The sequence below is a fragment of the Mytilinidion resinicola genome (genome assembly GCF_010093595.1).
Source record: "Mytilinidion resinicola strain CBS 304.34 unplaced genomic scaffold BDZ99scaffold_8, whole genome shotgun sequence".
In the NCBI taxonomy this organism is placed as follows: domain Eukaryota; kingdom Fungi; phylum Ascomycota; class Dothideomycetes; order Mytilinidiales; family Mytilinidiaceae; genus Mytilinidion; species Mytilinidion resinicola.
The window spans coordinates 680,011-705,291 of record NW_022985444.1 but is presented as its reverse complement, the minus strand read 5'-3'; the positions used below and the strand labels follow the sequence as shown (position 1 = coordinate 705,291).

Below are 25,281 nucleotides of genomic sequence, written 5' to 3'. Positions count from 1 at the left end.
CACCTACAGCAAGCAATGCTAGTAGCAATCAGGGGCGATGGTAGCAATTATGGGGTGAATCATGTACATAATGTCCGGTTTCAGCAATGGTCAGACGCTACGGTCTGAAATACAACCGGAGGAGGAAAAGAGCGGTATGGAGGAGTGGTGGGAGAAAACGACTACGACCTCAGCGCGATGGAGATCTGGACGAAGCAGTGGGGGAAAGGAAGTGGTGATGACGCGCACTTTCTTCTTCGTGATGATCTGAAGGGGTATGTTGAGATGCTAGTTACTGAAGACTCGGGAGTGTGGTGGGGAGAGCCTTGAGAACTGAATTATGAAGTAAAGCAAAAAGGCGCGATAGGGACCATCACCGTTGCATGGGATTGAAGTCTCACACCAAAAGCCTCTCAGTGGTCATGTGAGTTTTGGAAGGGTTCTTTTGATCCAACGACACTATTGTGTTAGTTTGCAGGCCGAGGCATCTGAACATTGATAGAACGCGACATTATGTACATGATGGCGCCCTGTTTGCTACTAGTATTGATTGCTGTGGGTGATTGTCATAATCCAACACATCGATCGCTAGTGAACGTGTTGTTGAGCTAGAATACCACTTGTAGCACTCATGTCGAGCCAGGATAAGATATTCTGATCCACACCCACACCATGAGCCTGCATTCGTCGACAGTGTGCAGTCTACATCGCCCCAAATACTCCATGAGGAACTCAGAGCCCACAGCCGTCTACACTTTTATTGCATCCTCGAAGAAGATAACTGAGTATCACATCCCGCGACTTTATCTCCTTCCGGTTAGTGCGACCGGCTAATTCTGTCCCCTAAAATTCTCCCAGCTCTTTATTCTACATTCACTGCATAGAAACCATCACTGGCGCCGAGCAGATTAAGAAAATTCGCACAATCAGCCACCCGGCCTTCAAAATGCCATCACACTCTTCCGGCCAGATGTTCAGGCCGGTCGCCAGGATATGCTGATGTCAGCTGCGTTCTGAACTAGGTAAGTCGGCCCGAGTGAGAACTGTAGAATCGAGTGGGGCAGGGAAACAGGTAACCAGTGGCTATATAAGGCCGGAATGCTGTCAGACTAGAGCTATAAATTCGCAATAAACTTCCTTCATCCTCTAAACTTTGCAATCCCGACCTCGCTTCTTCTCTAGAACTATTCCCAACCGACATTCTTCACTCGTCCCCTTCCATCTATCTTCAACCCTCCGCTTTCCTCTACGTCGAACGCTTCCATCTCCCGCAGCTATGGGCTCTCCCAATTCCTCCCGTCCAAAGAACGTACTCATAACCGGCTGCTCTGCCGGCGGCATTGGCTCAGCCCTCGCCTTCTCCTTCCAAAAGCGTGGCTACCTCGTTCTTGCTACAGCTCGCGATGTCTCCAAAATCGACCCCGCCCTTACTTCTCTCCCCTCAGTCACCACCATCAAGCTTGATGTCACATCTGACGCCAGCATCGCTGCCGCGGTAGTCGCCGCGCGCGAAGCGCTGGTCGCCGAAAAGCACGCCGGTCTTGGCTTCCTCGTCAACAATTCTGGCGTCGGGACTGTGATGCCATGGCTGGATTACGAAATGAGTGAAGCGAGGCGACTATTCGAGACGAATTTCTGGGGCGTGTTGATGGTGACAAAGGCGTTCATGCCGCTCCTAATTGAAGGCCAAGGCACGCTCGTGAACATCGCTAGCATAGCCGCCAAAACCTGGAACCCCTACGAAACCATCTACAACGCATCCAAAGCCGCTATCCAGCAATGGGGCGACACGCTACGACTTGAACTCGAGCCACTGGGAGTGGGTGTGGTAAGCGTTATGGCGGGCATGATTCAAAGTCAATGGTATAGCAATAGTGTGCCACCACTGAAATTACCCGAGGACTCGTACTATCAGCCTGTGTTGAAGAATATACAGGGGAGTGTGACGGGGGTAGCGAATAAGGAGAGTGGGACGCCGCCGGATGTGTTTGCGGAGACGGTGGTGAAGCAGCTTGTGAATGGAAAGACCGGAAAGATATGGGCGGGGGCGCTAAGTACATTGATTTGGACTTTGGGGTGGTTTCCGGAGTGGGTTTCGGTGAGTAGACTTGAGGAACACTGGAAGAGATGTTGCTAACAGGTGTGACAGGACTATATTTTGAGAGATCGATCGGGGTTGGGAAGTATGAAGAAGCTGAAAGATGTGTGATGCGGTCTCGAAAGATACATATCTCAAGATGTCGTAGTGAACATGAAGCAACTACAACATGTGGAACGTACACGCCGCGTCTACCAAGTTCTCCTCTCATGTGGTCAATTCTGTAACTTTTAGCAACCAACTTTCGAGCAAAGCACCTCCGCCCCGTTTCACTAACCCAAAACCGACGGCCTGATTTCGAGCGCCTTGGCCCATCCATCAGAACTCGAAAAGCGCCTACGCCGCGTGCCCTCCGCGTCTACCAAGCCCGATCTCACGCGGTCAATTATGTAACTTTAACTAACCAGCGTCCTTGACGAAGTCCCTCAGCCACTTTTCACAATCCTTTTTCCGTTAACCTGATATCCAGTCTCCTTGCCAGCCAATGAGGTCTCAAAAAACAACCACTTTACACGCACGCCGCGTGCCCTCCACGCCTACCAAAATTCGTCTCACGCGGCCAATTATGTTACTTCTTCGAACTAGCTTTCCAGCAAAGCACCTCTGCACCTTGTCGCTATCTTTTTTCCATCCGCCTAATTTCGAGTCTACTTGCTAGCTAGTGACGTCTCGAAAAACAACTACCCCACGTCCACGCCACGTACCCTCCACGTCTACCAAAATCCGTCTCATGCGGTTCGATTCGTTGCTTTAAGCAACATAAGTGCGCTCCGCCTGTACGGAAACACCTCAGTGGCTGCTCGCTATACTCTTGACAGTGGCTTCATTTGTGGGTGTTAGTTCTAGGGTTTCAGGGAAATATGCTATGGGTACGCGGAGGGTACGCGGCGTCTAATAAGATTTGGTATGTGCGGTTGATTCGGTGAGAACTTGTAACCGACTAGCGGCAGTTCGGAACGGAGAGGCTTCAGATCATGTTCATGCCGGCTCTGGCGACTACCTGATTCCGGCCCTGCGGTCAAAAGGTTGGAAATCACCACACCAGGCACATGCGGCTTAGACGCCGCGTCTTCAGATTTTACTCCTCCACAGTTCATTCTGTATGCACTTGTGGCCAGTAAATACATGTAAAACGTGAGATCCTTCAGAGCATCTGAATGCAGATAACTACGTCAACTCGATTCCAGAGAAAACAGGCCCTAAAACCCAAGACTCCCGCTGCATTGCGCAAAACCAGGGAAGTATTTTCCCTCAGCAGTTTGGCCATTCTCCACCCAATACGACAAACACTGCCACGTGTTCGCCGCACATTCCTTAACATTACTGTTATAGTTCTCTGTCTTGATCCCCATCGACATATACCCTCCGCAGCCGACAAATATGTTGTCTTTCAAGTACTGCATCGAGTGAATGCACATTTGCAATGCCATCTTTGCCGGATCGTCGATCACTTTGCCGTTGAGTCCCGTGTTACCGTGGTCTGAGTACTTCGTGTATTGGTTGCAGAGGTGTGCATTGGGCACGGTGTCGAACTGGTTGTTTGGGGGTGTTTGGTTGTAGACGCGCGGTTTGTCGGGCGAAATAGTCCAGAAAGCGTTTGCGTCCTGATATGTGCCACCCCATTTCAGGCTGCGACGGATGTGTTAGAATAGGGAGGTTCCAGGGTGGACGAAGGATCTGGGGGCAATCACTATCAGGGAACACTCACTTGAACTGGTTCAGGGTATCGTCATGGTCGCAGCCGGCGCTAAGTTTTTTCAGAACCGTTTCGCATTGGCTCCGAACGTCTTGGGGCGAGAGGTTTCCGTTTGAGTAGACGCTAATGGTTACCGCGTTCCAATCGCCATCCCCTTGGTTATACTTCATTTCGCTCGTCCAATTGCCTGTGGCGGGGGGTGATCTGATCCAATCGTTTCCGCAAAAAGTTTCGATGTTTGCGTCGAGCGAGACCTGCTCGACGAATTTCCAATTCTGATGGTCTTTCATACGGTCCGTGTCGGCCTTGTAGCATATTTGCGTGGGCTGCTGGTCATCGCTCTCCTCGGGGAGGTGTTTCAGGAAGTCGAGAGAGATCTGAAGCTCCTCGTCGGTGATATATCCATCGGGGTCCGTAATACTTAGGTAGCAGGGGCAGCTGGCGGAATTAGCAAAAGGGTTCCTTTTAAAACTAACAACGGTGCGTAATATACTTTTTGAAGTAACTGTTCTCATCATCGCTGAACTATGGCCTGCGGTCAGCATCCAGGGAAGGAACGTCCGATCATTTAACTTACTCCTTTGCATTTTCCCTTGTATGTCGTTAAGTCGTCCGCGATAGCGTTTCCGCCGCAATTATCGCAATATGGCGTATAATAGGCATCAGGGCAATTCCCTGTCGGTATCTCCAATTGCTGGTCCAAGAATTGGGCCGAGAACTTCATCTTACCATCGGTAAACGCAATATTGCCGACCGAATATCCAAAAGCCATCCAAGTAGCGAACTCAGAAATGCTACCACGTGCTCCGGCCGCAAGTCCTCCACCTAAGACCAGGTCGTTGGCGTAGTCATCATCCTCTTTCAGTGCCTCGACCAAGAGCTGGTTTTTCGGCTGCGGAAAGTCCTTTGGCGATACAAACATAATATCAGCGGCTGGGCCTCCGACCTGAGCGATTCGCATGATGGCTTGAGCATATTGGACAATGCACTGCATCGTGACACGCTTGTTGAGTGAACGCTTCCCGTCGCGCTCGCAGATGACTTTGGTCCAGCTATCTTTGATCGCCTGATCAAGACCTTGGACGTTGACGGTGACGTCGCCATTGGCCTCCTTTGTGGTACCCGGGATGTTCCTGTGAAACGGTAATTAGCTTCGCCTGTACCTTTGAGGTAAAGAGTGCAGAAACATAAACATAAACTTACTGAGGCTTCGGCTGGGCAGTATCGATAGCTACTGGGAATCCATTACCAGTCATAGGCTTGTAATCGAACGTCGGGACGAACTCGTCAAGTTGCCACTTCGAGACCTCGTCAACCTGGTCTTGAGGGATGTCTATTTGAATTATGTTTTCGAGATTCTCGTCCTTGTCAAGCCATACGTATTCGATAACGATGGGGATGATATAAGCGAGCGCGAGGCCGCCTAATATGGCTAACCCTGCTAGAAATCTTTTTTGGAGCCCGTCCGCGGTTGGGCCAATGCCCATAGTATCATGCAGTTGCTTTTTGCAATTGTCGTCTTGAGGATTTGCGCAGCTGCTTTTCAGGACGTTATGAATCTTGGCCGAAATATCTGTCCCAAATGTGATGGTCGTGCCATCCCCCTCTGATACCACAATATCCCCAGGCCCTGGATTAACAGTAGCCCCCTATAGTGCGTTAGTGAAAGGAGTAACATACTGTGGTATGCGTCGGTATTTACCGTAGTCCCAATATAGGATTTCGGGTCTTTCTGAGTGAATGTAGGAACATCGGCGGCGGCCAGAGAATTCAAACTCAGGTGTAGCAGTAGTGGAACAAGAACGTTCTTCATAGTGAGTGGAGCAAAGAGCAAAGAGCAAAGAGCAAAGAGTGACTGAAGCGAGAGAGTAAAACGAGGAGCGAGACCGATGGGAACCCAGAAGACTGTAAGACTCAGAATACTTATATTGACCATTCACTCTAGAGACCATGTAATCTGGTTGGCGAACGACTCTTGAGTTTAGCTACCAGGGGCTATGCTCCCGTGAGATTTGAGCGGGGGCCATTCGCTACTCCGGCTATTCCGTCATCTTTACCACGTTGCTTAGAACTTGGTGCTTGGAAAACACGGGTACTTGGGGGCGGGATCGATCTATTCAGGATCGAGCCACGAAGATCGACTTGTTGGAGCTAGTTGGTCGCTCGGGTCAACGTTTCATTTGAAGGAGACTATTTAGAGGTTGGTTTGTTGGAAGGCGGGCCAACTGGGGGCGAGATCGACCTATTTTAAAAGTTAGGGGGGGAGATCGACGTAGGGGGGGGTGCGGTTGACCCGCAATCCTGTCTTCCGCCTAACCGTCTTTAGTAAATGGCCAAGAATACAGTAATCGAACTTCAAAATCACATCTATATCCTGGTGGCTCTCACAGCCTCAACCTCGTAGTCATGAGTTGGTTGATCGTGAATAGGCTTTCGAAATTGGAGGGGCTCCAGAGTCCGATATTTGCAGCTCCATGATCCTTCATCAGCAAATTCCCACCCATATTCTATTTCTTGCAGTAATACCGAGGTAGACACCGCCGAAAATGTGAGCAATTAATCTCGGGCAAAATCACTAGTATCAATACGATGTTGGTGACAGCTTGGTGAGGAAAAGCCCTGCAAATCCGCTACTCGAAAATAGAGTTACTTGTCACCATTTCCTCCAAAGCGTGCGCAGCCACCGATACATGTGGATAAGTCGCAAAGACGAAAATTGAACGTGCCTAAGAAGAAATAGAACCAAATTAGAAGGGGGCTGAGTATGGATGTAACCAAAGGCCGCTTATTCTACGGCTTTGGGGTTAATTGGCGAGAAGGAGAACATAAAATCATGTCGAGCAGACTTACTTGACTATACAAAAGGCTTCTGCGCCGCCCTTCAAGTCTAAAGCGCACTTTGCTTTTCCCATTTGATCATCGTCTTTCGTTTTGTGTCTTACACCGTCCTTCCTTTTATGCAACTCAACATGCTACTCTCCGACATCTCTGTCAAATTAGGGATTTACCTCTCTCTTCTTGTATCGTTCGCTGCCGCCGATTTCACATATTGGGTAGATTCCAGCTGCGACTCAAAATTCAAGGTACAAGATGTTCTTGATGAGGTCTTCGACACCGCAAAATTAGTGAGAGATCGGCTCGCACGCACTCCTAAAGAAGAACCTACAGCGTATCTTGCCTTCAAAACCATTTTCAAATACGCACCAGACACCACCGATCCAATGGATGCAGATAGATACAGGCAATTCAAGGGTCAGTATCCGAATGTCTCTGCGGCACTTTGCTTGCTGATCTTGTACGTAGACATAATCGGTGGGTTTCCGGGCGAAGATCAATACGGCGATGGTCTCGTCAAATTCACGAAGGAGCCACTTGCTGGTGAAGCGGGGCGCAAAGCGTCTGAAATACGTATTTACTGTGACAACGACGATCGCTTCAAGCTCGTAGAAGACGATCCGAAACAAAAAGAAGGCACACGAAATTCAGACCGGGACAAGTCCGAGCAAGAGTGGATTGATCCTATCAACAACATCAAACAAAAGGGGACGCCGTCGTGCAAGAAAAATGCGGACCGTACAGATAACAAATATACCATGGGCGTCACGTATGGAGGAGCGGCCGGTCCAGGGATAGTTGATAATGATTTTGAGAACAACTTTAGGCGGGTCTCCATTACGGTTAGTGATCTATTCCACTCGTACCATGAAATTGGATCTTAATTGTTGGTGTCCAGTTATGCGACCATTTGCTCAACCAGCCGAACCGGATCGATACAATGAAAGACCTTCCTTTCAACGCAAACTTCATGCCTAATTCAATCGTGAAATCTAAAGGATTTCCGTCAGTTGAAACACTCCGTGCGGTAACAAGCATGGTGCTATATCACGAGGTCCACCATCATATTCGTTATAAGCGTAAGCCACTCCTCCCGGAGTCTACTTTGGAGCAAACGCAGTAAGGCAAGCTGACTGACTCGAAATCAGGGCGTGATCTACAATATGGATGGGCAGATTGTCAAAAACTCACCAATGTCGACGCGACCAGAAACGCGGATAGCTATTCGCTACTTGGTATCCTGTTCAGAGGAATGGAGAAGAAATATGGCCTTATTGACGGAAAGGATCCAGGTAGTGGTCAGTGGTACAAGGACAAGACGATTCCCAATCGCGTCCCCTATAACGCTCCTTCGAAACGAGAAAGCATACTCTCCTGCCATGATGAGCCCGCCAACGCAAACGAGGCTGCAGGCTTAGTTTGCGTAGAGTTTTCAGCATAGCGTACTCGCATCTGGGAGGACTCATCTCAGTATTGATTGTAGTTGAATCTGCGTAGCTTTCTTCTTTCTTCCACAATAGAAACACGCTTCGGCGTCAGCATTTAGCAAACCCATAAGTCGATGTCCAACGTCCAGCTTCGACTTGCTCGTATTTTTGGTGCCACGAACTTAGCTGCGATCAGTCGTAGCTCGGCCTAAGACCTTGTTTGCTGAGGTGCAGAAGCAGAAGCAGAATTGGAGGAGTCCTGATTCATCAAGGGAAGGTGAAGAGATTGGGAGGGAGTCGCAAGTGGTATGGCGTATTGAAAACGCTCGCTAAGACGTAAAAGGCCTAGAGGCAGAATCAATACACGTGCAATTCGATAGGACACCACAGCATCCATCAAGCACGATAAACAGAACACCCTTTTGCAACAAACTTGGAACTAATCCCAATCTCACTATCTAATATATAGTGCAGCAGTTGCTCAAGCTGTCACGGTTATAGCAGTACGATTTCAGCGCCCAATTACTAGAAGACGCGGAACTCCATCTCAACCCCCCACCTGCATCCATCAATAAACGCGCCTGAGACGGCCCAGTAACATAGGAAACCTCTTCAGGCATAAGACGCCTAAATATCTTTACAATGGCATCCCCAAACCTCTCCACCCTCAGCTCCGACCACGCCGCCTCGATCTCAACCATCCTCAATCACCTCTTCTCCGTCTTTGACGCCCACTCGATCCTCGCCACTGCTCTTACGCCCACCTCTATAACAATCAACTACGCAAACGGCACCCCAGAAACCTACCTCCTACACTCCACGCGCGAGATTCCTTTCTCACCGCCCCTCCTTTCTCTCGCCGACGCCGGCGCCCGCCTCGACCAAATGGCCGCGGAATCTCGCCTACGCCCCAAATCCGGTAAAAGCAGTATCACCATCACCGAATACAGGCTACCCCGCGGTAAGAACCTCAAAGTGGCGCTATGGGGCGCGTTGAAGGTGGTGGTGTGGCCGACGGTGCGGACAATCATGGGCGGGAACCTGTATACGGACCTGCTGGGGCTATTTAGGAAAAAGTGGGCGTGTGGGATACCGGCTTTCTTCGTGATACAAACGATGTGTGTGCAATTTGGGTCAACGGGGTTAGTTCTGGTGCCGAAGTTGCACAAGTATAACGTGCCGTTTGGGTCGGTGCTGTGGTGGAAGTGGTGCTTGGGGAATGTTCTCGGGGGGATGACGTCGAGTTGGACGTTCGATGAGGTGGTTCATGAAGAGGAGGTTAGGAGGGGGGCGGAGGTGAAGAAAGCGGTCTGAGTTTGTATGACTGATCATCCTCTCTAGTGTTTCTTAAATTGTACCCTCGCACCTCTGCCTAGCTATCATATAACATAATAGCCTGTCATCGTGTTCCTCGGCGGTTGCTACCCGATAAATGTCATGCCTCCACTTGCGCTTAGAACACCCCCAGGGACCCATCAATTGGAGAAGGTATGGAATATAATATCGCGATTGATGGCTGAACGGACTTGGAGTCTGTCAACAATACTTGGGAGATGACGGAAGACGCGAAAGTGGGAATGTATCTAGCCTCAAAACTCACGGGGTAGGGAATATGGCCGTGGAGGCATGAGGCCATCCCGAAGCGCGATAATCGTGATACACGTCTCATGGAAGGTTGGTATTCTAGAACGGCTCGGACTGCCCCCAAGCCTGCTAAAGGTGGATTACGGCAAGGTTTCTGGGGATCTAACCGCCGCTATCGTCTAGCTGCCATTTCCTATCATACAGTCGCTAGAGCAACAGTAGCGTTGGCGGCCAATACGCGGCAAGGGTACATTCTAGCCACCTTTATCAGCTGCTCCTCTGCTTGAGAAAGCTTCTGGATCAACATCACTATGGTCGTGTCCCACACCTGTGCTCTGTACCGGTACTTCGATTGTTTAGGTGTGTCATAAGTATCGGGCATCTCTTAACCACGCTTGTCGAAATAATGGATACTTTGTGCTATGCGGTTACAGTCATCGGGCTATTTTGGAGAAGGAGGGAGGACGCGGGTTTCTTAAACAAATCGCTTGAGAACGATATCAAACCAGATATTCACAGATCTCTCCCAAAGATCTGCTATTTCTAACCTGTTCGTCCTCTCCGGTGCTCGATTCAAAGGCCATCTGCGTTCACCCAGTTTCATTGTCATCATGGCACCCACCAAACACTCTTTGGATCCAATTACTCCAACAAAGATCACGCAAACCGTGGAGATTTTGCGCGCCAAGTATTTAGACCAGAAGGTGCGCTTCAAGCTTGTCGATATATATGACTGTCCCAAGGCAGACATCATCCCGTACTTGGAGACCGAACGACTCGGGAAGTCATTGTCTCCCACCCCACCCCGGCGCGCTCAAGTCTACTTTCATTAATCAAGTCCACATTTCCTATACAAAACCCGCGTCAACGTCACGGCTGGGGTCATTGAGATTGTGAAGAGTCTAGAAAGTATCTAGGACCGCATGGACTTCGACGACTGGAGCGAGATTGAACACGATTGCAACACTCATCCTGACGTCCTCAAGGAGATTGAGCTACTGAAGCTTCCAAAAGGGTATGGTTGGTATCAATTCTTAGGCAAGGGTCTGCAAGCTGATTACAATCGCATAGCGCTCGCATAGTAAACGACCCTTGGGCATACGGCACCGATGATTCTGCTGGGCGTCGGCGGCTCTTACAGTGCTATATGTACATTGTTCTTAATGATGATCCCGAGTCCAATCACTATTCCTTGCCCGCGCCCTTCTCATCAGTATTCGATGCCATCACCAAAGAACCCCTCTGGATAGATCACCGCTTAGGAGACGGAAATGAAGTCGAAACGACCACCCCATGGGATCCCGTGAACGCCGTTGAATGTTCCGCAAACTTGTTAAAAGACCCCTTCCAGACCGATCTCAAACCGCTTCAGGTTCAGCAACCTCAAGGCCCGTCATTTGAAGTGGGCGGAAGGAATGTCGTGTGGCAGAAGTGGAGGTTCAACCTTGGCTGAACGATGCGAGAAGGGCGTGTGCTCCAAAACGTCACATATGACGGACGAAACACGTTCTACCGCCTATCCTTGAGCGAGATGACAGTCCGTTACGGTGACCTACGAACGCCATACCACCGCAAGCAAGCTTTCGACCTCGGCGACGCCGGGCTGGGGATGATGTCGAACTCGGCTGCGACTGCCTCGGGGCTACCAAGTATTTCGACGGTTACCGCACCACCGCAGACGGCGATGTGGTTGCCATGCCCAACGTCGTCTGCATGCATGAAGTGGATGCTGGTGTTGGCTGGAAACACAAATTTCCAGACCGGCACCACTTCCGTCGTGCGAAACAGCCAGCTGATCGTGCAATGCACGGCGACCTTGGCGAATTACGAGTACAATTTTGCCTTCATGCTCGACCAGGCCGCCGCCATTCACTTCGAGCTGAGGGCTACAGGCATCGTCTCTACCATGTCTATCCGGAAAGGGGTCAAGGTCCCATGGGGCACGAATGTAGCACCAGGCGTGATGGCAGCAAAATATCAACACTTGTTCAATATCCGTGTCGACCCAGCTATCGATGGCCATGCCAACACCGTCGCCTACGAATCTCATGTGCCCGCCGGTTCCGAGGACGAAGACCCGTTTAGATGTGCGTTCAAGATCGCGGAGACCACCGTCACCAAAGCCGGTGGCTACGCACTCGACGTCGACAAGACCCGGTGTATAAGATCCAGAATTCATCTATGCTGAACGAAGTCTCCGGCAAGCCAGTGGCCCCTCGCAGATGATGACATGAAGCCAAACACCTTCAACGCGAAACGCGCACTCTTCGCGTCCAAGCCGATCTGGGTTACACGGTACCAGGACGACGAGCTGTTCGCCGCCGGCGAGTTCACGAATCAAAGCAAGGCAGATACCGGGCTGGGTGTCTGGGCCACGCGGGATGATGATGTGAAGGACACGGACGTAGTGCTCTGGCACTCGTTTGGCTGGAATCATGTGCCGAGACCAGAAGGCAGGTCTTGCTTGTGTTGCGGTTCTTTAATAAGTGCTGACTCTGGGCCTTTGATTTCCCCGCGATGCCGCAGGAAATGATGTCGATTAGTCCGAAGCCGTCCAGCTTCTTCACGCAGAATCCTAGCAACGATGTGCCGCGCTCTAGCCAAGCGATAAATAAGTCTACGTTGGTGGAAGCGTCTTGTCACAAGCTGTAGGGGCCTCTAAGCGCCGTAGCAAAGGGGAATGGTGTGAAGCGGTCGTTCTCCAAGCAGTAGTCTCACATCGGTGCACCATTTCTGAATCATTGCCTCAATATCCGTGTAGCCGTCTTTTTGACAGTAATATCACAACGAAGATAAATGAACGTAGGATGTCTGTCATGAAAAAGATAGAATACGAAGCCCCTGGTTCCAAGGACGTCGCCCATGACATCCCTCACATTTACACGTTCACGTCTCTATGCTAGAGCACCCCTGACCACACCGTTATTTCTCAAGCTCCATCGTCAGAAGTCACCATGGTTAGTCCCCAAAAGAAGTAAAAGGCAGCACTGTTTGAATGTTTGGCCTTAATCCTAAACTCCGTGAAGTTAATCGGAATCGTCGAGACATTCCACGACTTGGAAGGGATCTCAGTAATGACTGGCCCAAACATCCTGAACTTCTTCAGTGTTGAAGATTGTGGACCGGGGACTCTTAGATTGATTGATTGACAGCTTTCCTAGACTCCAATTCATTTGAACTGCAGCCCTGCAGGCCATATCGAATCGCTTAGACGAGGCCTCTCAGCACTGATCCTGCCAGCCTGGGGCTTACAGAGTTGATTTTTCTGCTTGATTGGGATAATGAGTACTTTGAAGAGCATGGTGTTGAGTGGCTCCCACTTAGGGACTTTGAATGGGAGGCTGTGGAGCCCAAGAACGCAAACATGTCCTCTGAATAGCTCGTTGGGAGCGTCTTTCGTAATTGGCAAGGCCTCATCCCAATTTGGATATCAACCAATCCAGCAGGGAAGAGCTTGTTGCTCGTGCCGTAACGAGCGAACGGGCACAGCTTTTCGCCCGAAATGATTCGTGTAGATCATTCTTCGTTCTAGACGGGTCCCGTCATTCTCCTCCACTTTGTGTGGAGAATGGGGCTAGTTGCTAAGCTCGCGAGACACTGAAGGCTTTTCTTAAGCAGCATGGCCTGGAGGCGTGTTTTGCCACGTCAAAGACGACCTTGCGGGCGGATGGAAGACGAGAGAAAGGCGGATCTAGCAAACCAGGAGATGATGGGCCTGGTAATGGGATCAACTAAGAGTCCGCACTGCAGAAGCCTCTGGACCACTTCGGATAGGCCGGCCTACGATTCAAAAGAGGAATCCAAAGATTCTGAAACTTTCTTGGGAAGCTCGACTCACACTTTCTCATCTCCATCTCGACCCCATGACAAAAGAGATGTCGAATTCCAAGGCGACACCGGCTCTCCCGAGCGACGACGGCGAATCCAGTCAAGAGGTCGGCTCCACCAGTATCCATAACAAGGCCTTCAGCGTCTGGAGTCTGCTCGCCGTTGCATTCACTTGTGGTAATGCACCCATCACGCTCCTGCCTCTCTAGCGGCAGGCATTTCCAATGGAGGGGCTCCTCTGTTCATCTACGGCACCATCGTCGTAGTCGCGGCCTCCGTATGCGTTGCATGTTCGCTCGCCGAGCTTTCGTCCGCCATCCCCCATGCTGGCGGACAGTTCCATTGGATGACCAAATTTACGCCGGAGCGTTACCGACACCCTCTCTCCTACTTCGTCGCCTTTATCAGCTAGGCTAGCGCTGTAGTGACGTGCGCCAAGGCGATGCTTACCGTGCCGCTCATGGTCATTGGAATGATATCCATCAGGTATGCGGATATCGTTATCGATAGATGGATGGTCTTTGTAGGGTACCAATGCACCAACATCTTCTGCTGCATCTTCAACTGTGTGGAACGCGTGCTTCCCAAGATTGCACTCGCCAATCTCGTCGTCGCTGTTGCGGCTACAATAACCATCTTCATCTCAGTCCTCGCCGCCTCCCCAACCAAACAATCCGCCGAATTCGTCTTCGTCACGTACGAGAACATTTCAGGGTGGAGCGACGGAAGCGCCTTCCTCACCGGCTTGCTAGCCGCGAACTGGGGCTTCTCATGCATCGACTCCACGCATCTCGCCGACGAGCTGCCGGAGCCCCAGAAGAACATTCCCAAAGCCCTCATGTGGACCGTAGCGCTCGGTTTCGGTACATGTCTAGCAATCGTCATCGCAGTCTTTTTCTCGGTATCAAACCTGGCCGACATCGTCGCCACACCCACCGGCCTCCCCAGCCTCGAGGCTTTCTACCAATAACTCGGGTCTGAGAAGGGCGCGATCGTGCTGGGGTCGCTCATGGCGTTCAACTTCCTCTGCGCAGGCGTCTCCATCCAAACGTGGCAATCGCGTCTCGCCTGGGCCCTCGCCTGCGACGAAGGCCTGCCATTCAGCCGGCATCTCACTTCAGTCGCAAAGCAACCTTTCGACGTGCCGATCTGGGCCCACCTGTGGTCCTTGAGTGTGGGTCGCGATTCTCGGGTGCCTGTACCTCGGATCGACGGAAGCGTTCAACACATTCATCGGCGGCGGGCTACTCTTGCAGTACTTGTCATACTCTGCATGTGTGATCGCGTTGCTCGTGCATGGCCGCAAGAATATCACGCCTGGGCCGTTCTGGCTGCCGAGGTTTGGGCCGGTTGCTAATGGAGTTACTATTGGCTGGACGCTGCTGACGTTGGTTTTTTACTCGTTTCCGCGGTTATTCCTGCGGCTGCGAGTACTATGAATTATGTCTCGTGTGTTACAGTGTTTGTTGTTCTGTATGCGGCGGTCTTTTGGGTTGGTAAGGAGCGGAAGACGTTCATTTTGTCGGCCAGCGAACCATGATTGCCTTTAGGACATGGATGTGGGCATAAGCGCGGAGTTGGCTGTTGTGAGCCTCGATTGATTTTGTGATAGATAAGGTGGATACATTGGCAGAAAGGCGTTGAGAATCTTTATTCATTGTCATTCTCAGCCGTGTATTATAAGTGAAAAGTATAACTAGATGACGGTCTCGGTGTCTCTCTCCGTTGTCGATATGATTTCCTCTAGAGATTGGAACCGTAGACCCGCAAAGTATTTCTCTTTGTGAGCAGCAGCCTTCTCTTCCGGCACGCGGGTTGATCCGGACGCTGACCACATGCCAAACTGGGCAGCAGTAACATCATCTGCTGTGTGAGATGTCGGATTTGATACGATATCCACAAGTTCCGCCGTTGGACGATAGCTGAGCCTAAGCTGGTGGCCGTGCTTCGCCAGTAGATCCTTGACCTGGTTCCATGTAGTTGCTTCCCCAGAAACATACGTGACGGGCTCCCAAGCCGGAGCATTGAAGAGATGAGCGATAGCCCTAGCACCGTCTCTAGCAGTGGTGAAAGTGATCGGTTCATCACCCGCGCCTGGTATGATCATCGTCTTATCGTTGAAGTTGACAGGATGCGCGTCGTCAATGTTCCTGATGTAACGGTTTTTCTCAGGCACGACATAATCCGCAAGCCAGCCCAGATTGAAAAGCGTCCACTCGATATCCTTCTGCGCGGCAAGCGCATCCCGGATGGGTTGGTGGTTGGCGAAGTAGAACTCCGGCTGCTCTGGGTAGTCGTCCACGTTGCCGATGTACTCGGATGGGATGAAGCGTTGCACTTTGGGCTCTTCTTGCATGCGTCCAACATCGCGAGGTGGGCAGTAACGTTCGTCATCTCGTTATCCTGGATAGCGGAGATCAAGCCGTCGCAGTCGTTTAGGCACTGCAGCAATGATGGCACTGAGTAGTCGGTTTGGCGTAGAGATGCATCGGGCTGCATGAACCATTCTCTCGGTCCGCGTGCTAGTACGATAACCTCATGGGACGCTTTCAGGAACTCTTCGACAAATGTTTTTGATAGATCGCCCGTTCCTGCGATGGCGATGCGCATGATGTGATGTTGAGGCGGCAATGGCCTGTCTTAAGGTGATTCAAGAAGGATTCTTAACTCGACAAGTTTATCAGCGTAGGCTGAGAGATGGAAAGTAGAATATGCGAGAGGATAAAACAACACACATGTGTCTTTATAGATGTAACTTTATATTTGCTATTGAACTTGTAGAGGGCCCCGATAAGCGCGGTTCCAATTGGCAGGGGTTTGTGAACGCTAACTACCTTTAGTATAGTCACGTGACTAACCTTTTACACATTCATCAGAACCCTATATATCTTCAGAGAATTTGAATTTCAGGAGTTGATTAAGTTTGTTGAGTCGAGCATGAGAGGCGGGAGAAAGCGAAGGCGGAGGGAGTGACGGGGAGAGTTTCTCGAGCGGACGGCGGGGGGATAAAGGGCTAGGCTAGTAGTAAGACAGGCAAGAGTGTGTACGCGGATATAGGTATAGTTCCCGTCAGTGGGTTCATTAAGTTAAGAACTGTGGACCTTGAAGCGTTCTTTTTGCTAAGCTTTCCTATCCAATGAACCAATATATTGAAAAGATGATATCCACGAAGCGATTGAACTTGTTCCTAAGGAAAAGTTGGTCGGCAAACTCAGATTAGTGACGATAGGTACTTGTTACTAGATGATAGAAGTTGTCTTCCCTCTTGTACACGCATTGTATACTATTTAATTTGAGAGCGGAGCGTGACGATTTGACATTGAGATGAGGCGCATCCTACGATATGTTTTCGACCGCAGCGCCCTATGACCAAAGATCACTTGAAGATTCTGGCAAGCAACAGAAATGATTTCATCGTCGAGCTCGCCGGCCCTGCACGTAGCGACGGGGCTCGCGATTCTAGCAAGAGTCACGCATCCATCTTCCTCCGGAACAACGACTTGACACAGGGACGAATACATCTCATGTAGATGAGGGCTCCTGACAAACGGAAGAATGAGCTTGAAGTTGAAAGGAGCTGTTACCGCCTTAACAGCCTCAAGCATTACTGCTTCCTGCGCCGGCCACATGGCTTTCCATTCGGATGCAGCCATAAGTTCAACTTGAAGCTTTCGAAGACCGCTAATAGATGCTATAATCGTCCAGACATGATTCCAGTCCTCTGAGATTTCTAGCCGGTATGTTACGTGGAGCAAAGGATTGTTCTGAGCTTCCGTGGGCAGAACGGATACTAGGCTTCGCCAATAGGTATGGCTCCATACGTTGTAGTGGAACTGCAAGGACGAATAGCTTAGAAGCGCTAGGGTAGGATCCAGTCTGACATCCATAATAGTGAATGCGCTTCGGTGGGCTTGAAAGTATTAGCCGTGTAAAGCACCTTCACGGACTCGATGTAACTGAGTTGGTCGTAAGCTTGCGCATTCATGGTACCTTACAAGGCATTAGAGCAAAGTGCTTACATTCTTCTGCACCTGAGAAGTAACAGAAGAAAGCTCCCTTCAGACGTCTTTCAAGATTGGTAACATTGTAAGCTAGAATCTGGTCTGTTGCTTTCCGCGCAGTAATTGCTGCGGAGACGATGGGTTGAAGGAGGACCAGCCTGACCTTCTATCCAAATGTGAAAGATGTTGGTACCTAGTAAATCCGCGTAGATGAGTAAACGGAACTCTAGGGGTAATCTGCTGAAGAAGCCTGATTGCAGCCGGTGCTCTGTCATTGACTGGGAGGATTCGATGCCGTAAAGTGACAATGTACGCTCTCTAGCTGGTCGAGGTCTAGGTGTATCTAAACGCTGTGCAGCTTCACGAGCACACCGCTTTTTCTTCTCCCTGCGTCGGTCATCTACACGACCTGTAACGATCTGGTAGCACAGACAGGGAGCGCAGAGAAGAACTCCGCATATTGTCAGGATGCCGTTACTGATTCGCCTGGCTGTGGTTGAAGGAACTATGTTAGAGTACGTAGCGGTGGTCATTTCTCCAAGGGCTTGGCCGTATTGAATTGATGTTGACTGAAAGATGGCGAGGTTTGAAGAAGGTGAGGGTGTTCCCTGCTCACGAATGGGGCACAGCAGCGGCACAGCAGACCTTATCTGTCCATTTGACGAACTCTCCCGTGCTTTGCAATCCACTTAATCTACTGATTTGAGGCCCCTGGTGGAAAAAGAAAGCGACTTTTGAGTACTCGGCAGTATCTGGTGTTGTTTTAAGACCTCACGGGCACGTGACCTATGATTTCGGTCACGTGCGGAACCCGACTTTTCACTGCTTATATTGCTCCTGGTGAAACTGCATAGTTTTATCCAAGATGTGGTCTTTGAAGAAACCCAGAGTGAAATACCTTGCGACATCTAACTCCTAAAGTGGTCGACCGCCTTGAGAGCTCTTAAAATGTTTGTCACAGTGGAACAAGCAAAGAAAACAGAGCAAGCATTCAGATTCCGTGGCTATCCTGCTAGGAAACGACGACGACGACGACTAGAAAGATGAGAATAGGTAATAGAACGCTGGTGGTCCTTCGAACGGTGCTGATAGGGCGATGACAGAGCCTGTTGGAGGGTGGAGTTGCTATGTTCCCGCTTCCGAGGTCACGAATGCATACAGACGCCACGGCAGGTCCTTGACTGTATATCTAAGAAGGCCTTGATAATCAATCGCCAAGGAACCTATGGTACTTTCACTTGCACCTCATTACACTGTACTACGGTAGTCCAGTCGCCTTTTTTCAATTGGCAGTAGTCGACAGGAGGAGGGGCGCATATCATACTGACGACATCCACGGGATGGCATAACGAGATCGAAGCGCGGAGGGATGACAACCTTCCTAACCGGCTGTAGTAATTCGTCTTCGTGAGTGAGCCATGCCCTTTCAATCCAATTCTCGATCACTAGTTCTACATGAAGGTGCCTGAGACCTCTCATGGAAGAGATTACTCTCCAAACGAAGTACCAGTCTTCAGCACTCCCTCGAATGTACGTGGAAGAGCCGTAATCAAGATTTGCGTAGCCAGGTAGTGTTTTTACGTAGTAGTCGAACTCCAGGACCCGGATAGCGTGGAAGCGTTGAGGTTGAAGACGAGTTGAGAGCCAGAGTAAAGATTGCACATCGTTGGGTTTGAAAGTGTTAGAGGAATAGAGCAAGTCGATGCATTCAGAGTACCTTGGCCCTATGTTAGTCGATGTTGTGTGTGCTACCAAAACAAGAGCGCATGACAGGACGTACATTCTTCTGCAAGAGAGCGGCAGAAAAAGATAACTCGCCAACACCACTCTTCGCGGGCATATGTGATCCGGGTAACTCGAACCAAGATCGAAAGACATATGGCTAGGATGGAGGCAACGTGCCTCGCCGCGGAGATGTGGCGTAAGGGGTATAGAAAGAGGACTATATATCCAAACTTGGAAGCCATGGCTCCGCAAGATCATTTCACATATAGTCATCCTGAGCTCCGCGGGCAACTTGTTGAAGAATAGGGACTGAATTTGACTGGCATCTCGCTGAAACGTCAGCTTTCGTGTCCTTTTAGGCCCAGGCTGAGGTACTAGTAGAAGCTGAACTGCTTGAGATCTGCGTTTGGCTTGTGCCTTCCTTACAGGCCGGAGGACATAGTTTACAGCGAACCTGCACATCATGAGAGGAGCGAGAAGTATCAACTGAAAGATTTCGCATGTAGCGTTTGGATGCATGTTGGGGATGTTTTGGAAATTTTCAGCTGCTGTTCGGAGGATGACGTAGAGTAATCCAGGGACGGAGGTGACACAGGAGCAAGAATCTTTCAATCCGCAGTCTTCCAATGGCAGCTTGAGCTCCCTCGATAGTTGACGCCAAGGTAGTGATAGAAGCTAAGCTGCTTGGTTCTGCAGGTCGACCTGATGACCTCTGAGTTCGGTTTGTTCTTTCTTCCTTCGTTTTTCTAGACGTCTCTCCACAAGGCAATAAGAAAGAAGCCAGACACGCGTAATTCTTGGCAACTACTCGATACTTCGTACCAAGGAATGTCTTGAAGCTTTGTCGCATACCATGTTATTTACTGTCGCGTTAGAGTTGACGATGTTAGGAGGATAAATGGCGAGGACGCGCCGTGGGAAAGATGTTTAATGCGACGCAGCATACCTAGGTAGTTCTACCTACCCTGGGTCATATTCAAAAGGCGTGCAATCCTTGACACGATTCTCTACACCACGCCACTTGGGATTCTTCGTCATAAAGTTAGAGCTATAGAGCTAAAATCAACCTATTATTAGGGACTAGTGCTTTTAGCGTTACCTATCCCTTAACCGATCGACTGAGGTTCAACGATATCGCACCAATCGGCGTTAACTAGTCGCTTATCTTATCGTCCCGCTCCGATAGGTTCTTGGCAGAGAACAATCAAAGTTGAAGGTTTTCGACGGGTCAAGGGATACATTACATTTTAGGCCTTGAATGTAAAAGCCAGCTATAGATTATTAGGTAAAAGTAGAATATCTACCCGCACACCTGCCTAGAGAATACTACTACCCTTGTAACTACACGATAAGAGTAAGACTTAGTAAGAGAACTCTAATTCTAAACAGTGCACATCGCTCCCTACTTAACTTAAGCTAAAATTTGGCGTTTAAATTAAGGACTATATACCTAAGCTTAGGTGAGAATACTCCTCCAAACTCAAGTAGATGTTTCAAATATATCTGCCAAGGATTGCACACCATTTCGAAGACGACAAAGGAACGTGCTCGAGCACTCGATGACCCCTACAGAGGTGGTATCACTCGACCACCCTCTCTGCATCCTTTTCTCAATCAGGAAGTTTGCTCACCGGTAGGGTGGGCTCGTTAGAATTATAATTGGTGCCCGCCCCATCGGGGAGATCAAGTGCAGGTCACATGCATATCACCACTGCATTCTCGACCAATGATTCTTATCTGCTGAAATAAAGTGAAAATGAGTCTTTTAACCAGGGATTAGTTGAGCCTCATCATCCGCGGGAAAGGAGCCAACGGAAAAGGTCTTCATAAGGGCCGCTGAACAGATTGCCGGGCGACCATCGGAATCGTACGCCTAACCAACCAGTCCAAACACTCATAATTTCGCACAAAACATGGCTACCACATGCTTGTCCTACCACCCTACGGAATTAGACGCTGTCCGCTTTTGGGCAAAGCAGCATGGCAAGAAAGCCACTGAGACTGATCTCCCTACAGGTTATCCGAGAGAGCTGCATTCTCCGCTGGCGTGGACGCGCGCCGAAGTCGAAAAAAAGAAATCTGAATGGGTGCTAGAGCTCAGCAAAGAGGATGTCAAAGAAATCGATGCTGCTCTTGCGATGTTTGAAGGTGGGCCACGCTCGAATGCCTGAATCATGCCGGCGCGTTGACTGATGCCATGGGAAAGCTCATTCGGATGAACTGTCCGATATCTCAATTGATACCTTCTCGCTGCCTAGCTCGCTCTCTCAGCGCCTCAAACAAGTTTCGACTCAGTGCTACACGGGCATAGGCTTCAAGATCGTGCGAGGAATCGATCCATCCAAATACACGCCCAAGCAAAACGCTGCCGTCTATGCAGGTCTCGCGGCTCATGTCGCTCCTCAAAGGGGTTTCGTGGATCGCAGCTATGAAGGTGTGCTTGGTAGGTAATACGTGCCTTCAGAGGAGTGTAGTCGCTAACGTTGGAGGGCTCGCTAGCCCATATTGTGAATGTAGCCGGAGAGAATCCCGAAGCAGAGAGCAAGGCACCTGGGTTTACGAACACGCATCTGGTACGTATTCGCATCATATTCGAACATCCAGCTATCTTACCCACTGAAGTCTTTCCACTCGGACAACTGCGAAATCATGGGCCTTTACTGCCTCGATACGGCGTCGGAGGGAGGAAGAACACTAGTTTCAAGCTCGTGGCAGCTGTATAACCAGTTGGCCGCGAAGAGACCAGACGTGCTGAAAACTCTAGCGGAGACTTGGGTCCTGGATACGTACGTATTAACGCACTTCCAAGAATTCGACAGGTACCGTGGTGCATACTGGACTTACCATGTCGTAGCTTCAAAGACTACCAAAAGTCACCACCTCTTTCCGTCCCCTTCCTGGACCGCGTTAGCGGAGAAAGTGTGCTCTTGCGATTTTCGCGCTACCCTATCACAGGTTGGCAGCGCAAACGGAATCCAGCTCTACCCGCGCCCACGCAGGCTCAACTAGAGGCCATAGACGCAGTTCAGTTTACCGCGGCCGCGAACTCGGTCCCTCTGCCCATGGGAAAAGGCGATATCGTCTTCGTTAATGATATGGCAATGCTACATGCGCGAGAAGCATTCAGTGAAGGGGGCGAATACATGAAGCGCCATTTGCTCAAGATGTTCTTCCGTGATCCCGAGCAGAATTGGCAGGTCCCAGTGTCGGCCGTGGCCGGCTGGAAGAAGATGTATGGTCCGAATCGTGCAGATGGAAGTAGGCACGAGACCTGGTGCACAAGGTACGAGGCCGGGATGGAGGAGGAAGCTCCGACTAATGGCTAATTGGGGAGGCGATCTTGAATAACCGGATTGAACTGAATTGCTCACTTAACGATTGTCTATTTGTAGTTTCCCTATGCCTTATGTTTCATAAACTCGTCAAATTTTTGAACGTACACATGCAATGCCATCATATTAGGTCCAAGAGCCGTTTCCCATGGTTGATGATAGATCCTTGAAGAGTGTGTCGATGTTGGCCCGGCCAGAAACAACTATGGCCCTGCTCTCCCAAGCATTTCTCACTAGCTCTATCATGTGTTTTTCACAGCACTTTTGTCTCTACCTCAAGAAGCTGCCACGAGTATTTTCAAGATGTTAAGAAATCCTCTTCTGTAAAGTCATCGATTGGCCCGGCATGTGGCATGTCTGCTCGCCAATCCAAAGACAGAGTCTGAAAGCACCAGTACATCTCAGCCTTGTACATCGGAAGGTCTTTCAGAGTACCAAGCCTTGCTTCTTGGCGAGCGACCTCCTCCTGTAGCCCGTTCAAGTAAGTGAGCTGTTCGAGAGACATTATTTTAGCAGCATCCTGTGGCTTCTTCCAATTAAGCTTTAGGGGAGCTGCGCCGTTGTTTGCGAAATGGAAGTATGCTAGCAGGGTCTTGCATGCATGAACATAGCCCTGGGTAAGAGATGGCCGTCCTCGAGATTTTGCCTGTAAGTGGTTAGCTTTTATCCTTGTACTGTCATATCAGTTGAGAATGGGAGTCTTGGGGACTTCATTGCATACCGTCATGCCATGACGAGTAGTATAGTCAATCACATCCGATAATATCCATTCAACGTTACACATGACGATAAACGTGGCAAGAAAGATTTCGAACCAGTTCTCCCTTTTCTTTTCGTCGATTTTCCGTTTTATTCCCCGGAGAACTTTGTCCTTGAGTGGCAAAAGTAAGCATTTGATGGCAAGTTCGTCGAGCTGAGTGTCCATGATTGGCGTGACGGGGACAATTCCGTTCCACGGGTTTCCCGGCTCTGCAAATGGTTCGACTCCGAGAGTGTCGCTATCACAAATGCGCCATGTTCGCTCGGTAAGGCGAGTAGCGGCCCAGAAGCTCAGCGCATCCGACACAAGACTGCTCTAGAGCGCAAGTTAGCTTATCTCTAGTGACGGAGTCATTCGCGACAGGCCATACCTTTGTGACCGTAACGTAGCGGCACGCTGCCTCAAAGGTCTTCCAGATAATAGGGTTTGTGCCGTCCAAGAGAGACTCAATGTACAGAGAGCAAGAGCGTCGACCGTACTCTTGCATGTTTTTCGATGCTTGAGACATATCGCTGATGTAGTATGGTGGCATACCGAGCTCCCTATGGTTCCCTTCAGGGTCCACCCAGCCGTAGGTAATTGCATCCCCAGCCTCAGGCTGGAACCGCGAAACAGTGACCTGGAGTGTTACTCCGATCTCTTGCGTGAGAGTGATTGTACGCGGGGACCCAAGGACAGTGGGCAGATGGAGCATGCCGTCTAGGTCTCGCTTCCTATTCGTCCACGTTTCCAGATTATTGTTGAGTGTAGAGCCTGGATAGCAATTTAATTAGCCCGGATCTTTATCGGATTAAGGCAGCATGCACATGCCTAGTCTATGCAAGTTGATCCCAAGGATATCTACTCGGATACAAGGATCGCGGAGAATATCTGTGACGAGTCTGGCGCATCTTCCACAAGGCTGGTATGGGTTGTCCGGCATGTCACACTGCGACACATGCGTGAGCTCTTGCCAATCTGAACTGCATCACCTACTTTACTCACCCGTGTTTTATGGCGGCGACACTTGTCGCAAACCCCGAGTTTTCGGGTCAACGTGGTAGCCCTCTGGGATTTCTCGTCGAGTGATGACCGGATCTTCTGGCTAGCACCGTGCACACGGAAGACGCCTTGAAGTCTCCCGCCGGTATCCCTTTTGACCACTTTATTCGGCCTCTGTGGACTTCGTTAGCGTTGAAGAAGTAAAAGAGGCAAGTAATACGTACGGAATCCGAGTTCAAGACATCATGTCTCAAGGCGGAGCCTTTCCTTTTCCTCCCACGAGATTTAGCCAGCTGCGGTTGTGTCGACCCGACTTGCTCCTCCGGTGGCGCTTGTACAGGCTGCTGCTGCTGTAGGGCATTGTTCCAAAGGCAGTTCGCACCAGAAGAGTTGTCACTGGCTGTACTGAACTCGGCAGGAGAACCTTGGATTTGGGCGAACGATGAGTGGAATGGCTCTGAAGGCAGTTCCACGTTGAGCAATGACAAGGAAGGGTCCGAGAGGAAGTCAAGTGGAGAACATAAGGTGGAGACGGCCGCGACCTCGTTCTGTGCAGAAGCAACACCATCATCAGCGATGCCGTAGCCATCAGGAAATGCAGGCCCAGTGAAACCAGCAGATGCCGATTGAGTAAAGCCGCCACGAGGCGCATCATCTCCCAAGTCGAAGAGCAGATCCGGGTCGAAAGGGTCAGGAGGGAGGAACGGATAGCTCGAGAACTCCACGTCGCCATCCAAAGAGCCATGGAGAGGATCCCAATGCAGTGACATATTACACAGAAGACGGTTGAATCTTGGCTGGATGCAGACAAGCGGAGCCTCCAGACGCTTGGTGGGACAGTGCCTTTGTAAGAGGCGTGGCCGCTCAGCCTCCCGTTGCAGCTGCCCGTGAGGCCCTCATGCGAGCGTGAGGTGTGGATGGGCGCGAACACGTGGACGTGGCACGGAAGGGCGATCTAAGCCCAAGGAGGTGATCGGTCGGAAGCACTGTTTCCAAGGTTCGACGGAAGGCGGTCGGACTAAACTGCAACAGGGA

The 25,281-nt window shown here is 50.3% G+C and overlaps 11 protein-coding genes across 11 annotated transcripts; 5 read left to right on the top strand and 6 right to left on the bottom strand.

Annotated features, from left to right (window-relative positions):
• Positions 1-1,112: 1,112 nt before the first annotated feature.
• Positions 1,113-2,327, top strand: BDZ99DRAFT_508291 (oxidoreductase). The gene is made up of 2 exons (XM_033724313.1): positions 1,113-2,077; positions 2,129-2,327. Exons 1-2 carry the CDS (start codon positions 1,256-1,258, stop codon positions 2,186-2,188), a joined length of 882 nt encoding a protein of 293 aa, XP_033577792.1. The 5' UTR covers positions 1,113-1,255; the 3' UTR covers positions 2,189-2,327.
• An 831-nt stretch (positions 2,328-3,158) lies between these two features.
• BDZ99DRAFT_570138 (uncharacterized protein) lies at positions 3,159-5,586 on the bottom strand (the record flags this gene model as incomplete). The annotated part of the gene is made up of 6 exons (XM_033727955.1): positions 3,159-3,706; positions 3,786-4,211; positions 4,267-4,298; positions 4,351-4,906; positions 4,977-5,422; positions 5,476-5,586. The coding sequence occupies 6 exons, from the start codon at positions 5,584-5,586 to the stop codon at positions 3,277-3,279; spliced, it is 2,001 nt and encodes a 666-aa protein (XP_033577791.1). The 3' UTR covers positions 3,159-3,276.
• A 2,859-nt stretch (positions 5,587-8,445) lies between these two features.
• On the top strand, positions 8,446-9,372 carry BDZ99DRAFT_462136 (uncharacterized protein). Its single transcript, XM_033719776.1, has one exon. It carries the CDS (start codon positions 8,678-8,680, stop codon positions 9,347-9,349), a length of 672 nt encoding a protein of 223 aa, XP_033577790.1. The 5' UTR covers positions 8,446-8,677; the 3' UTR covers positions 9,350-9,372.
• An 858-nt stretch (positions 9,373-10,230) lies between these two features.
• Positions 10,231-12,271, top strand: BDZ99DRAFT_487623 (amine oxidase catalytic domain-containing protein; the record flags this gene model as incomplete). Its single annotated transcript, XM_033722850.1, has 8 exons — positions 10,231-10,403; positions 10,458-10,500; positions 10,537-10,634; positions 10,691-11,056; positions 11,200-11,341; positions 11,379-11,778; positions 11,842-12,076; positions 12,163-12,271. 8 exons carry the CDS (start codon positions 10,231-10,233, stop codon positions 12,269-12,271), a joined length of 1,566 nt encoding a protein of 521 aa, XP_033577789.1.
• Positions 12,272-13,482: 1,211 nt separating this feature from the next.
• Positions 13,483-14,886, top strand: BDZ99DRAFT_487622 (uncharacterized protein; the record flags this gene model as incomplete). The annotated part of the gene is made up of 5 exons (XM_033722849.1): positions 13,483-13,624; positions 13,657-13,815; positions 13,873-14,348; positions 14,433-14,625; positions 14,666-14,886. 5 exons carry the CDS (start codon positions 13,483-13,485, stop codon positions 14,884-14,886), a joined length of 1,191 nt encoding a protein of 396 aa, XP_033577788.1.
• Positions 14,887-15,043: 157 nt separating this feature from the next.
• Positions 15,044-16,093, bottom strand: BDZ99DRAFT_462134 (uncharacterized protein). Its single transcript, XM_033719775.1, has one exon. It carries the CDS (start codon positions 15,801-15,803, stop codon positions 15,144-15,146), a length of 660 nt encoding a protein of 219 aa, XP_033577787.1. The 5' UTR covers positions 15,804-16,093; the 3' UTR covers positions 15,044-15,143.
• A 607-nt stretch (positions 16,094-16,700) lies between these two features.
• On the bottom strand, positions 16,701-17,687 carry BDZ99DRAFT_289775 (uncharacterized protein). The gene is made up of 2 exons (XM_033714088.1): positions 17,467-17,687; positions 16,701-17,403 (listed from the first exon to the last, which is right to left on the bottom strand). The coding sequence occupies exon 2, from the start codon at positions 17,332-17,334 to the stop codon at positions 16,735-16,737; it is 600 nt and encodes a 199-aa protein (XP_033577786.1). The 5' UTR covers positions 17,335-17,403; positions 17,467-17,687; the 3' UTR covers positions 16,701-16,734.
• BDZ99DRAFT_289778 (uncharacterized protein) lies at positions 17,408-18,085 on the bottom strand. The gene has a single exon (XM_033714089.1). It carries the CDS (start codon positions 17,979-17,981, stop codon positions 17,517-17,519), a length of 465 nt encoding a protein of 154 aa, XP_033577785.1. The 5' UTR covers positions 17,982-18,085; the 3' UTR covers positions 17,408-17,516.
• Positions 18,086-18,545: 460 nt separating this feature from the next.
• Positions 18,546-19,912, bottom strand: BDZ99DRAFT_289768 (uncharacterized protein). Its single transcript, XM_033714087.1, has one exon. The coding sequence runs from the start codon at positions 19,690-19,692 to the stop codon at positions 18,697-18,699; it is 996 nt and encodes a 331-aa protein (XP_033577784.1). The 5' UTR covers positions 19,693-19,912; the 3' UTR covers positions 18,546-18,696.
• Positions 19,913-20,942: 1,030 nt separating this feature from the next.
• BDZ99DRAFT_415023 (Clavaminate synthase-like protein) lies at positions 20,943-22,633 on the top strand. Its single transcript, XM_033716743.1, has 5 exons — positions 20,943-21,321; positions 21,380-21,616; positions 21,673-21,746; positions 21,796-21,959; positions 22,028-22,633. The coding sequence occupies exons 1-5, from the start codon at positions 21,087-21,089 to the stop codon at positions 22,497-22,499; spliced, it is 1,182 nt and encodes a 393-aa protein (XP_033577783.1). The 5' UTR covers positions 20,943-21,086; the 3' UTR covers positions 22,500-22,633.
• On the bottom strand, positions 22,515-25,094 carry BDZ99DRAFT_462132 (uncharacterized protein). Its single transcript, XM_033719774.1, has 6 exons — positions 24,471-25,094; positions 24,250-24,420; positions 24,076-24,193; positions 23,636-24,018; positions 23,227-23,580; positions 22,515-23,151 (listed from the first exon to the last, which is right to left on the bottom strand). The coding sequence occupies exons 1-6, from the start codon at positions 25,014-25,016 to the stop codon at positions 22,804-22,806; spliced, it is 1,920 nt and encodes a 639-aa protein (XP_033577782.1). The 5' UTR covers positions 25,017-25,094; the 3' UTR covers positions 22,515-22,803.
• Positions 25,095-25,281: the final 187 nt, after the last annotated feature.

Bases quoted from the DNA above. Each gene is read 5' to 3' on its own strand.
- BDZ99DRAFT_462134 (XM_033719775.1), bottom strand. From the start codon at position 15,803: ATGCAAGAAGAGCCCAAAGTGCAACGCTTCATCCCATCCGAGTACATC.
- BDZ99DRAFT_462136 (XM_033719776.1), top strand. From the start codon at position 8,678: ATGGCATCCCCAAACCTCTCCACCCTCAGCTCCGACCACGCCGCCTCG.
- BDZ99DRAFT_462132 (XM_033719774.1), bottom strand. From the start codon at position 25,016: ATGTCACTGCATTGGGATCCTCTCCATGGCTCTTTGGATGGCGACGTG. The intron at 24,019-24,075 runs GCATGTGCATGC...ATTGCTATCCAG, and splicing joins GATCAACTTGCATAGACTAG to GCTCTACACTCAACAATAAT. The intron at 23,152-23,226 runs GTATGCAATGAA...AACCACTTACAG, and splicing joins CTACTCGTCATGGCATGACG to GCAAAATCTCGAGGACGGCC.
- BDZ99DRAFT_289768 (XM_033714087.1), bottom strand. From the start codon at position 19,692: ATGCATCCAAACGCTACATGCGAAATCTTTCAGTTGATACTTCTCGCT.
- BDZ99DRAFT_289775 (XM_033714088.1), bottom strand. From the start codon at position 17,334: ATGGATGTCAGACTGGATCCTACCCTAGCGCTTCTAAGCTATTCGTCC.
- BDZ99DRAFT_508291 (XM_033724313.1), top strand. From the start codon at position 1,256: ATGGGCTCTCCCAATTCCTCCCGTCCAAAGAACGTACTCATAACCGGC. The intron at 2,078-2,128 runs GTGAGTAGACTT...CAGGTGTGACAG, and splicing joins GGTTTCCGGAGTGGGTTTCG to GACTATATTTTGAGAGATCG.
- BDZ99DRAFT_415023 (XM_033716743.1), top strand. From the start codon at position 21,087: ATGGCTACCACATGCTTGTCCTACCACCCTACGGAATTAGACGCTGTC. The intron at 21,322-21,379 runs GTGGGCCACGCT...GCCATGGGAAAG, and splicing joins TGCTCTTGCGATGTTTGAAG to CTCATTCGGATGAACTGTCC. The intron at 21,617-21,672 runs GTAGGTAATACG...AGGGCTCGCTAG, and splicing joins CAGCTATGAAGGTGTGCTTG to CCCATATTGTGAATGTAGCC.
- BDZ99DRAFT_289778 (XM_033714089.1), bottom strand. From the start codon at position 17,981: ATGACCACCGCTACGTACTCTAACATAGTTCCTTCAACCACAGCCAGG.